At 25.1% G+C, this 13,909-nt stretch overlaps 1 protein-coding gene across 1 annotated transcript in view; it reads right to left on the bottom strand.

The window, feature by feature from the left end:
• LOC129610150 (acid sphingomyelinase-like phosphodiesterase 3b) overlaps window positions 1–13,909 on the bottom strand; it is a gene marked incomplete at its 3' end in the record, with an annotated part of 307,142 nt that overhangs the window by 94,743 nt on the left and 198,490 nt on the right. Inside the window, exon 6 of the mRNA XM_055522556.1 lies at window positions 12,852–13,303. Within this exon, the coding sequence (XP_055378531.1) occupies window positions 12,852–13,303 (452 nt within the window). The remainder of the gene's footprint in view (window positions 1–12,851; window positions 13,304–13,909) is intronic.

Raw genomic sequence — 13,909 nt, 5'->3', positions numbered from 1 at the left:
AGATTCGATTAATTTTTAAGCTTTTTACAGTAAAATATAGTTTGCACCTCTAAAATGAGAAGGAAGTAACGCTTAAAATAGTTATTTTAGATAATAGAACAGAACTCAATTCTCAAACTCTTTATATTATGATTGTGAATTAATTCGAATAATCATTCTAGCTATGAATTTGGAAATTTTTGTTTAAAGAAAAAGGTAACACTCTTAAGATTTTTAGTACAAAGACAACATTATTTTCCTAATGCTCAGACGATAATTATGAATTTAATTGTAATTTTGAAATAATTATAATTTAGACTAATGCAAATATTTCGGGCCATAATACAATTTGTAGACAATTTATTAGAAATGGGGTGACGGAAATTACTTGTGTGAAGGAAATTGATTAATGTTTTTAGCTTTACCGATCCTACATATTTAAAATTTAAATTTTGAAAAAAACCAGTTAATAAAATTATTTAAAACAATCACGAAATATTAAAAATTATTTTTGTAATTTTGCAAATTTGCAATATTTCAGAAAATCAGAATTTGGCCCGATAGATGTATATAGCATCAATTTGGACATTATATGAAAATTTTGCATAACTCATGGCGAAAATTTTTTAAAACTTTGATTTCCCTATAAAAGTAACTTTTCCTACTTCTTTTTTAATAATAATGATTTACTCTTACTTAAAATGTTAATATTAAGATGTAATCTTCCTACTCTATAGGTTCGTTTGAACTTGTAACAGATTTCTGTGCAGTGCCACTTTTAAAGCAAGCACCACTAAAAAAAATTTTTAAAAATTGAAAACGTATAATAAATGAATTTCATTCAATTATTTTTTTCAGCTTAAGAAAAAAAAATTAACAAAAAAAAAGGAGTGGAATTTACAATTTAAAAGTCATAGAAAATCAAATGAATTTTCAATTTTGTTTTCAGGTAACTACATAACAGAAAGTGTGTATGTACATACAAATAAATTACGTAAATAGAAAAAGTTAGAAAGAAATAACAATAGATCTCTTTAACACTGTTAAAATTATTCCTTTTGCACTGATTGAAAAAATTGAAAAACGACATTTTTTTTTATTACCATCAATTGAAATTTTAATGTCACTCAATCCTTCTACTCTACTTCTTATTTTCTCTCAACTTCATCGTTTTCTTCCTCTGTAAAGCTTATATGATATTATTATATTTTTATTTCTTCTTCTTGTTCTCTTTCAACACGGCTCTCTTTATTATTTCGATTTCGTTCCGGTTGGTTTATTTAATTAGAATTTCGTTTCCTTTTTCCTTTATATGTATATGGGGTTTGTGTGAACGCATTAAGACGAATAATATAATTATTATATAAGTCTTTTTAACAGTTCACTTTTACTTTATATATTTACTACGTATCTTATATATTATTATACATACATTATCTATAGCTATTATTGTACAGATATCGTATATAATACAGTTTTTTCTCTTCATACCATTATTATTATTATTTAATATACTCTTAATTCTACATGAATATGTACATGTATACATATATATTATGTTATATTATATATAATGTATAATATATGCGTATGTATTATAATAGTATTATATAAAAAGTTATGCAAACTCATATTACATAAAACGGAAACCAAAGAGAATAATAATAATAAAGAAATAAGAAATTGTAATATTTACAAAATAGCATAACAAAAAAAAACAAACTAAAAAAAAAGGATTAAAAAATGATTATAGGGAACAACTGGCGGCTGATGAATAAATATAAAAAAAAGTAAAATTACCGTTTTAACGGAAGTGAACGTTGAGACATTGTGTGATTTTTTTTTTTGTTTTTAGTTTATAATAATATTATAAAGAAATTCAAAAATGAAAGAGAAAAAAAAAACAAAAATACGCTCTAATTCTTTCTTTTATGAGAAGCTATAATGAAACAGTAGGGAAAGGGAAATAAAAATATGATGTGAAAGCAAATTATACTGTTATTATTAATTGACGGAGAAGTTAATGAAATATTAAATTAAAAATTTTGTAAAAATATAAAATTTTATGAAATTTGTATATGTGTGTATAGGTATATAATATCGTTAATATCTCACCAAATACACATATACATACATTTTAATGTTTGTAAAAAAAAATTAAGATTAAATTAAATTATGGTTTATTGTTTGTTTAACACTTTTTCGTTTCCATTCAAACAGAGATTAAGTGAAATTTTCATAAGAAAAATTATTGTAATTTCTCTGTTGTGGTTGATTGAAAAAAACTTTAATATAAAGAACGAATCAAAATGTTTTTTAAAGTAGCACATTTTTCATTAAAAGTTGAAGTTGATGAAAAATTATTCTATTCACAAAAATAAAATTTTATAATTCAAACCACTCTCATATTACCACATGCACTTCAAGCTCTCACATTCTGTACACCTGGGAGGTCAATAAAAAATTTAGGAAAGTATCTGAAAAATAATTTTTTATTTCGATACAGGAAAAGTATATGGCATTTCTGTACACTTGTTCGACTGGAACCCTAAAAGATTGAAATTTGGAACTCTCAATGGAGTTCTTAGTAATCTGAGTTTTTGGTACCTTATATTTTCGAGACTACAAGTTTTTCCAAATTTATATAAAATAAAAAAGCTAACAGCAACAGTAGTGCCATGCAATTAAAAAATATAATTATTTTCCTATAAAATATAATTTTTTTTGCTTCATCCTGAATTTATGCAATTTTTTAAATTATATTTACTTTTACTTATTGAAGGGAAAAGTTCTACCTGACACAATTTTATTTATTCACTTAAATAATTAAAGTTTCCTTAAACATTCGTATGTAGGCGTTTTTATGACTGTACAAATTCAAAAGAAGTTGTTTAAGTTCAAACGAAGGAAATTAGTTAAGCACACATATTTTTCTGCATGTAGGGAAAGTTTTTCCATTAAATCTATTTTAAATTCAAAATTATAGGCTCCTACTTTTCAACTAAATGCAAATCCTGTACTCCACGATTAATTATTTCTCCAATTATTTGAATATGTGGCAATAGAAAAGTTTCATGAATTTGGAATTTTGAAAAATTTTGTAGATATCTATCAGCCCTAAGAAATTATCACTTAAAAAAATGTCAATAGTTTCAAACATTTGTGATTAATTATTCAATCGTACTTATATAATCCCAGAAAGCGTTAAATATAATTATGCATTCAAAAATGAAATCTTAAAAGAGTTTTAAAAGAAGTTTACACAAATTTTTTTATATGAAGTCATGATTCTGCAATAAATTCCACAATAATATTCTTGGAATAAAATGGAAATTTTACAAGATCTTACACTCATATATTAATAATAGATTACATTAAGTATGTGCATATTTCAAAAACATTTTGCCAATTATTTGATGTGTCGATACGTAAGTGTATGATAACAAAAATTATACCCATATAATAAATTCATTTTGTATTATTAAATATTTATGCAAATGAGTTACAAGGAAATTCAATTATAGGTAATATAATTGTAAAATAAAACACTAGGAATGTATGTAATTTAAATTGAAAAATGTTGATTCAAATTTGAACATATCAAATAATATAATTGAACTGCAATTGTAACAAAATTATAAATATTTTCACTTATTTGAATTCTGAGGACAAGATGTGTTATCTACAATTCATATAAATTTCTTAGATGCTGAGAAAAGTAGATATTTTAATGAAAATAGTAGCAAATACAGTAGAATCTTGATTAAAAATCTAACATAAATGAAAACTAAACCAAATTGGTGACAAAGTAGATATAATTCTTATTGACCACATTGCATGTAATAAAGGAGGTTATGGTGATGACACCAAATTTCACATGCTGAAATCAAAACTGGTTTACATGGCTATATAAATGAAAGGCAACATGTGATATTCTCTAGACCTTGAATTTTGTAAATGTAAGGGAAACTCGATTTTTAAGGTGAACACTTGTATAACAGAAAAGAGATACCATTTTGTACGGTTGTTGTACATTTTTTTAAGTTATTGAAGAAAAAAATTTGGTATAAAATAGCTCTATTTTTCTCAATAACTTATACGAGTAAACCAGATCAGATAGCGTGATGACCTAATTGAAGCTCAGTTGAGAGGATTGCCAGATGTGCTAAAGTTAGAGACAGCTCTGAAGTAATACGTCACCTAGAAAATTAACGTTTTTTACAATAAAAAGCTAAAGTTTTAAATTTTTCGAATTTTAAACTCATGTAATTCCGAAATCTAAACAAATTATAAATAGTATAGATATTCATGAGAAAGCTTTCATTCTCAGGTTTCTATTTCATATTTAATAATGCGCCTGACCTATACAAGCATGAAGTTATACTTAAAATTTCTAAAATTTAAAAAAATCAGTCGAGATTAACTTTAAGCCCCTATAACTACGAATTTGTTGTAAACATTGTCTCCATAATAAAAGTTTTCGCTACTCATGATGGCCTCTAGAATGATATAATATAGCACTGCACTTTTGATAGGAGGCCCTATCAAATAATATTGCTTTAAAATATTTTAAAACAAAGTATAAACTTTACTCGTTTTGACTATCTCTTTTCAAATTACTGCCAAGTTAAAGTAGTGGAACATCTTATGAATTGTCTTACCTCTATAATGTGTACCTATTTTACATACCTTGCATATATATATATATGTTAATTTCGTATTACATTTTGTATTTCTATCCTAGATGTGTATTTTTTTTCTTGTAAGATTATTGACATTACATATACTTATGCTATGCATTTTACAAAACTATAAATTTTTAATGAATTTTTGTTTTTTTTTTTTTAATTTTATCATTGAACATAAAAAACATCATCTATGATGACATCTTAACATAATAAATCCATTTCGAAATCGTGTTCTCATTTTCCTTTACGATTTGTACAAAAGCCGGAAAAGAACTAGAAGAAGAAGTAGCAGGAGAACAAAAAAATAAAATAAAAATTCTTTTACTTTAAAATTACATCCTTTTTCCTTTCCTATGTATACAGTAATAATAATTTCAAATAAATCTATAAAATTTTCAATGAACTTGTCAATACGTTAGTTAAAAAAATGACGTAAAAACTTGGAACATTTTCAAGAAAAATCGTACATTTTTTTTTTTCTTATTTTTGTCGGAACTCAAATTACAAAACTTTTTAAGTGCAGCATAACAATACGATTTTTTTTTTTTAATTTTAGGTTTCAATATTTTTTTCTCTTTCTGTTTTTTTTTCCACGACAACAATTTTGCATTATCTAAGGAATTAATAAAAAAAAAAAGTGTCGTCATTACTACGTATAATTCACACACAAATATGTTAATGTATTTGTAATAAAAATAATAAGTATATCAAATGTTTGCAATTAAAATTTTGGACAATCCTGAAATAATTTTGCAATTGCTGTTATTGTCAATGACAAGTCGATTATTTTAAAAAGTTGTTGTTAAAATAAATAAGCGTATATAGCAGAATATTGCATTGTTTTTAAATCAGAATTTAATTGTACCTTAAGTAATGAGAATTTTTAAAATAAAGCCAAACGAATGGAAATATTCTGAAAAAATTGTTTACAATCCTCACATAGGTATTTGTTGGTGATATTGAAGGCAGAAATGAAATTTTTAATTTTGCATTTTATATTTAATTGTAAAATCGTTCACCGTAAAATTTAAGCAACTAAAAAATTGCATTAAATAAAAATTCCAATCAGTTTGCAAAAAAATGACAAATTGTTTGAATGCTGAATTGCATGCGAACATATACAGTCGCGTGTTTACGCGCTTGAATATAAACCTATGGAATACAAATAGGCAATCAAATAGTTGTAAAACTAAAAATTGCAAGCTTAAAATCAAAAGAATTTAGAAATTTTACTAGAAAGTTGTTTCAAATAATTGAAAATTCAAAAATTCGAATATTACAAATGAAAAGGATCGTCCTTCTTTCGACATGCATCAAAACCCGTTAAGAATTAAAACCGATTGAAATTTCTTTTATAATAATTGAGAAAAAAGAAAACAAAATCCTGGTTAAAAGTAACAAAAAAAGAAAATTTTTTTAGTTTTTTTAACTGAAGGCGTTCTGAAGAGACAACATAGACAAACGGTGTTAAACAAGGATAATGATTTTCATTTTTTTTAATTTTATTTTTATTTTCCTATATTTTTTTTTATTTTTAACAGAAAAATGAAACTTAGAATTTAATAAAAAAAAATTTAAATACGAATAAAATATTCACAATATTGAATAATAGTTAAAGAAAAAAAAAAATAAATAAATAAAATGAAAATTTCTTCTATGAAAGAATTGAAATTTTCGACTTTTTTTTCGGAATAAATTTTCCTAATTAAAAGTTTTACAACTAAACGAAAGAAAAAAAGAAATTTCAGATTTTTTCAAAATAACTTTTTCCATAACTTATTTAAAATTATTTAGAAATAAAAATATGTTGAATGTATATTTAATTAAAATTTTTTTGGGAACTTATAAAAATTTTTTTCTTAGTATTTAAAGTGTGTTCAGAAGAAAAGGTTTAAAAATAAAATCGCATAAACTCTTAAATTGAAATTCAAAGGGTTGGTAAATGATTCAGTATTATTAATATTTATACAGATAATAATTCTACGGATTCCTATACAATGATGGTTAATAGAAAGCAGATCAGGTTTTTAAAATAAATCCAATTTGTTTTCGAAATTTAATTGTTTTAGAACAAATACTGAATGATTCCAAGTATATTTTTTATTTTATAGGCAATTCTTAATAATTTATTCAAATCAATAATCAAAATGTATGGGGGTTATCGAATATTTAGTTCCAGAAATTATAAAACTTCAAAGATTTAAAAACTTAACACTATTGATTAAAAGCTTCACCTTTAAAAGTTTTGCGGTCTCAATGTGGAAAATCCCTAGCAAACATTTGATTGCATTTTATGTTGAACCGAAAATGTAATACCCTTTCAATATGGTGACGGCTTTTTGTATTAAAAGTATTTATTTACTTCTTGAATCCTTTCAGATTATGTAGTTTTTAAATTATATTGCTTTCTTAAAATTTCTGGCTTTCTCTTTCGTGAAATTTCCCTATATTAATATAATCAAAATAATTTTCGTGCGTATTGATTTATTTAGTGCGCATAGATTGAATTCTTAGCTAATTAGATTAATTTGAAGAAAATATTAATAAAATAATTAATTATTTTCTAGAAAACTACATTTACATTATTTTATATGCTATTTGAAATCGAAATAACAAAAGCTTAACTTTAAAAAGTTTCATCTCTTGATTCTATTCAAATAAAATTTTATTTAAATTTTATTTTAAACAAAAAACTGACTTGTAAACATTCAGAAATTTTAATGTACAGGATGTTTCGCGCAAGGTGCCAAATAATTTCAGGAATGATTCTTAGATCAATTTCCAGCAAAAAATTGTGTGGGAAAAATGCATTTTTCTTGCATGACTTTTAAATACATAACCGTTTTACTGGTATAACTCTATCTCTCATAGAGAAAAATTTTGTACAGATTAACTTTTAGACTTTATTGTGGTGTATCGAAAAGTAAACAGCAAAAGAAAAATCATAACACAAATTTTCGTGATATTACGAGTTTTTTAAAAAGAAATTAAAAAAAAAAAACAAAAATTCTGACTTTGACGATCTGTATCTCGAAAACTATCGCACAAATCAAATTGAATGTGAGACCAGAAATAAAAATCAATCAATTGCTTGTAAGACAAGACCAAGACGGTTACTCTGTAAAGTATAGTTCCGAAGTTATAAGCATTTATTTATATAAATTCCCATTGTAGGTCGAAAACGAGTATATCTGCCACCCCCCTTTATTCATACAATATTCTTGAATGGAAATTGATCAATGAATCATCCATGAAATTATTTGAAACCTCATGCGAAACATTTTGTATCTAGATAGAATGTGTAGGTCTTGTTTTTTTGATGTACTTTTTAAATTAATCAAAAAAAGAAATTTATTTCAAGTTTTTCTTTTTTATTTAATCATCCCGTACATCTTAATAAGAAATTCTGTTTAAAAAAAAACTTTCATACAAAACAAGAAACAAAAAAAAACATAAAATTTTTCCAAATTTCAAAGCTTTAAAATTGCTTTTATTTAAAAAAATTATTAAAATGACTCTCAAAAGAAAAAAAAACAACGAACAAATGAAAATGCAATGAAAAAGCAGGACATCTGAAAAATGTTGATATTTCTTCTATAGGGGAAAACAATTTCAAAAAAAAAAGTAATTATCTGAGCAGAAACAAAATTTTGTTTTTTAATATTAAAATTTTACGTACATGCCATTTAATTATAAGATTTAATCTTCATTTAGACTAGACAAATGAAATCCAAAATCTTCGTATAATATAACAAGTGTATAGGTACACAAGTCCAACTCTATATACATTTCTAGAGAAATTTTCAGAGAAGCAAACGAGATTTTTTTTTCACATTCAACTATATTACTTGGATCCTTAATAATCTAGAATATGAAAACTTGCTTGTATACGGACGTACTCTACAGACATGTGTTTGATAATTTAATTTTCTGCCATATTTTTTTCTTTTTAAAATAGTTCCCCCATTTTTTTGAATTTTTTTAAATTCTTTTCCAAATTATACAATGATAATGAAGTTTTGAAACATTAGATTTTTCTAATTTTTTTTGTATGTTTTTATAAGAAAAACTTTGTCTCAAATATTCTTGTCTATACTAATATTACTTGAGGCTATTAAGGTTTTTCTACAATCTGAAAATTTTAACTTTATAATTATGGAAATATTTTAAGGATCTTTAAGAAAATATGAAAATTCGACATTTTTAATTATAAAAGAAATTTAAAGTTATAAAATATAAAGGTGTTTATATGATATTTTTACACATGTGTATATGTTGGCGTATATATTTGTATTCGTGCAAGGTAAACCAACTTAAAAATTCTAGAGTTAAAAAGGAGAAGATTAATTTATTCCATTTGTAAGCAAATGAACTGCAGATACATGAAAAATAGAATTTATATAATTTTTTTTTTATTATTCTATACCCATAATATTATGAAGATAAATTTTAGAACATACTAATTAAAATTTAAGTAACATAAAGTAAGTACGTAATAGAAGTTCTAAAAAAACAGCAAACACTAATTTTCCAACTTATTCAGCAGTAAAAATTATTAGTAAAAGGCACACCTACATATTTCATAAAATTGAAATTTTCCTTTATTATTGGCTATTTTATGTTATAAAATTTAGTTGAAATTGATTATTTAACACAATATCCTTGACAAGATTTTTGAAGAATGAATTGCATACTTCAAGGCTTTAAAGTAATTCTGTATTTATATGCGCCTTAATAAAAGATTTGTTTAGACAAAAAATAAATGTATTCAGCTAAATAGTATTAATTAAATTTATTATTTATAACCAAAATTTTAGTTATCATTGTCATCAACACTTGTGTTTCAAAAATATTATTGATTTCTATAGTATAATAAGTTCTTTTTTTGGGAACTGAGACCCTTCTAACGTTGACCCATAAAATCTTCTGTGATTTCCATTTCCACCTTCATTAGCACTAAACCTAGGCCGTTGACAAATTGCAGTATGAAAGTCACTGTTAGCCACGAGATTTCCATCAGATTCACAAAGCCCCCGCATCCATCGCTCCAAATTTACACAAGTGTTCCAGACAGAGATCAATCCGCCGTCTCCGTCCTCTTCCAGGCGGGGACCCATCTTTTTTAAGATGAATCATCGAGAAGTAATGTCCACTGAATACACCCATAATTAGCTTCAAATTTTAACGACCCAGTGTAGCCAATTTCCGTTCCCCTGGTCACAAGGATGATACAAATTTTTTGAAGTGAGATAGGCCAGGACAATTGTTCCAATGATCGATCCTGGCCAGTTCCTCCCAAACATTCAGAGCCGAAGATTTCCCTCAAGCGAGACTATCAGTTCTCTCATTTCCGTCTATGCTGTAGTGTCTCTACATATATTTATATTAATTGCTATATGTATATAATCCTATAAGAAGATTTATCAATTATAAGTTTTCCGTATGTTAATGAAATGTGATTGATTTCTCGTTAAAAAATCATATTTCAGGAAAATCAAACAATATTACCGTTATAATACAAACGTCGTTATAAAGAAATCCGATGGCATTTTATATACACAATCGATAAAAAATATATTAAGATGTATTTGGATGTGATTGCCACGTACCTGCATAACGTTAAAAAAATATTTACGCATATTATGACTTTGATTTATCAGAGATTAAGGATAACAAGTACTCTTACCCACATTTTAATTACCAAGATTATTTTGAAGGTAAAATAATTTTTTATTTAAATATATATATGTATATATGATTACATATACCATAATTATTATGTACGTTATGCATATACGTGCTTATAAAATTTAATTGATTCAGTACCCTTTTTGTGGTGTAAATTTCAATAGAATTTTCTATAATATGAAAATTCATTATAAACCACACATAAAAATTCTATGAAATTTAATTTAGTTCAAAGCTAAGTCTACAAAATTTAAAATTCCGCACGTATATTTATAAAATGTGTAACTACCTACATACTTATTTTTGAGAAAAAAAAAATTTCTTTGCATGTATTTAACCTTGAAAATTTTAATAAACCACGATATACTAAATATTTATACCCATTTTATGCCACCCAAAATATCTTTTAATTTTTGATTACAATTTTTTTTTATTTAGTCAAACTTTATTTAGTTTTTATGATGTATATGTAGGTAAATTTAATTAAATTTGATGTTAAAGGATAAGGTTCTTTTAATCAATATTTTTAAACTTATACTCTTTGGTTTAATGTCATTGAAATATTCAAGAGTTTATTTTGGATGTATTAGAAAATTAATAGAATTTAGGACAAGAAAAAATTAAATGAAGCAAATTCTGTATAATATAAGAGGACTGCACTGAAGAAAAAGAACACTTGCAGCTTGAAATACATCGTAATGATAAATTTTAATTATAGCAAATGTGTTTATCAAAATGAAAACTCTTCCGAGTTAAAATGTCATAATTACCCAAAATATCTGTATATTTATACAACCCATTCAAAATATCGACACTTTTACGAACATTTTTTTCGCAGCGATTTTCACTTTATTTTTTAAATATTCTTTATACTATTAACCTTATTGTTGGAAAACTCTGAACTCTGTACTACTACAATATTATAATAGGTACATCAGAAATTATTTCACATTTTAATTTCTAAATCTTCAAAAAATATTGAACAAAATGAGAAAATGTTCAAAAATATTTCCAAAAATCATACCACATTCATTGGGTTTTTGTGGATTTATAATTCTTAAAAGTTTATTTTGTTTTTTTCAATTTCTTCTTTTTCCCAAATAAAATACGAATATCTACATAAAAAATAACAAAAAACCAGGAGAAATTTGCGTAAATCGGGAAAGGACTTTCTAATCTCTATTTTATTTTCTAGGACGAAAAAATAAAACAACGCAAAAAAGAAAAATAAAATATTTTAGAACTTTTTTTTTTAATCTGAAATTTAAATACGATAAAAAACTGAAATGTAAGAAAAAATCTTTAAATATTTAAGGATTAAATTAAAGGAAAACAAAACAGAAAAGAGAAAGAAAGTAATAAAGAATAAAAAATTTTTTTACATGAATTGGAATTTCAGGCCCAAATTCGGTTAGAAAAAAAAAAACCCAACATTTTTGCCTTTTATATATTTTTTTTTAATTTTTCCTTCCTTTTTGGAAAGATAAGTGAAAGTTTTCTATTTTAATTTTCTTTTCGTTTTTTTTTGTTCAAAAACACAAAAAAACAAAAACGGTTTACAAAACATCAAACAAATATTAAATTAAATTATTTTATAAAAATGAGAAAGAAATCCTTTAAATTGTTATGGTAAAGATTTATTTTAGCTTTTCTTTAAAAAATTATTTTGTCAAACGAAATTAAATTTAAGAACAAATGGCAAAAAATTAAAATATTAAAAACCGTTCCGATGATGGTCTTAACAACACTTAATTTGAAAATTTCTAAAATAAATTTTATAATGGCATTTGGATTATCGAGAAATTAATATTAAAAATGTTTTATCAAACTAGCTGTAACTAATATGATAAATTTAATTGATTACGAGAAGAAGTTTACGACAATTGCCTCACACGAGTGAACAGAATGAATGACTTCGTTAAAGGAGCTTATAAAAGAAAAAAAATTAAATAATTTTCGTTCCCGAATCGGACACGAACTGGTAACATACCGCTTCCTAGATGGATGCTCTTCCAACTGAGTTACAGTGGTATAAATTGAGTGCATTTGCTTAAATTTTTAAAATGACCAGAATGAGTATATCTGACGTTGTTATAATATATAACAAATAAAATTATTAGTCCGATATTTAGGACATACTATTTAGTGTATTGCAAACACTGCAAACAGGTTGGATATAAGGGTTCGGTTTCATCAATTTTAAAATTTTAAAATTTTACTTAAACAAAGCGATTACTTAATTTAATTTTTATTACTTTTTATCAATCAAACTTTACAAATTTTTATTCATTTTTAGTTTAAGTCATAGACAATGGCAGCACACATGGCAGGCATCCCTATAAAATTGCGAAAAACAAGAGTAATAATTTTTAACACAATAATGGCATGGTTACAATGTACATTCGTACATAAGAACCACTGAATTTACATTAACAAAATAAAGAAAAAATAATCATTACAAAATTTTATATAAAAAATAAAAAATTATGTACTTACAGTTTCCTTATTACTTTTCGATTTAGCAAGAACATCTTCTAACCAATCCCATTGTTTTTGTGTATCTTGATTTTCATAACTACTTCCAACACCAGATAATGCACTTACTTGTCCACCAACTGGACCACCATAATGATGATGTGATGATGATCCATAACCATAACCAGTTCCTATACCATCATGATAATGATGTGAATGTTGTGTATTGTAACCTCCAATACCACCATTACTATTGCTACTACTAACACCACCACCGCCACCACCATGATGATAATAAAAATTTTTATATTCATTTGAGTCTATACTACCGCCACCATTTACATTACTTGGATGTCTTTTACGTACAGCTGCAGCTATTTGATTTGAATATGTTGGATCATGTTGCATAAAATTTGTATTCAATGCAATTATCCTTAAACGACTTTTTGTTTGTTCTATCGAATAATATCCACCTTTATCATGTAGTATGTAGAAATAAAAGAAAAAATAAACAGGAAAAAATATTCTTTTTTAGAAATTTATGGAAAATTTTATTTAGTTCAATATAATTTTTAAATTGTTTTCTGATGCAATAAGATGTTCGGTATATAATGTAAAACAAAAATTAAAGGATACAAATCAAATCTTGTAAATATAGAAAATTTATAATGTTAACCAAAAATATGGAGACAAAAAATTGCGCACAGTTTTAATCCTTCAATTAGCACTTTCAAAAATTTTTTATAACAAGCTTCTAATTCCTCTTTCATCGGAAGTTTTACCTAATTGTGATTATGTTTAAATTTCGTTAAACTTTATAAATGCACCTTATAAAGAAAAATTTCAAATATTTTTGGTCATTCAAATTCTAAACATGGACAGTGTGAATAGGCATGTGTCTATTGTATATCGTATATTGTATTATACATGTTATTTGTAATATGTGCAGATAAGTAGGTAAGTAAGTTGACGCGACTATCAGAAGATACACCCAGGTCAGATAGGTCCATTGTGATACCACTGGATATCCTTATCCCCACCCGCAGGTGAATCAACCCCAGTTCTTTATAAACCAGTTC

Source organism: Condylostylus longicornis, unplaced genomic scaffold (genome assembly GCF_029603195.1).
Source record: "Condylostylus longicornis isolate FDR11 unplaced genomic scaffold, ASM2960319v2 ptg000044l, whole genome shotgun sequence".
Lineage (NCBI taxonomy): Eukaryota > Metazoa > Arthropoda > Insecta > Diptera > Dolichopodidae > Condylostylus > Condylostylus longicornis.
The sequence above is the reverse complement of the archived record's forward strand: the minus strand, read 5'-3'. Positions and strand labels throughout refer to the sequence as shown.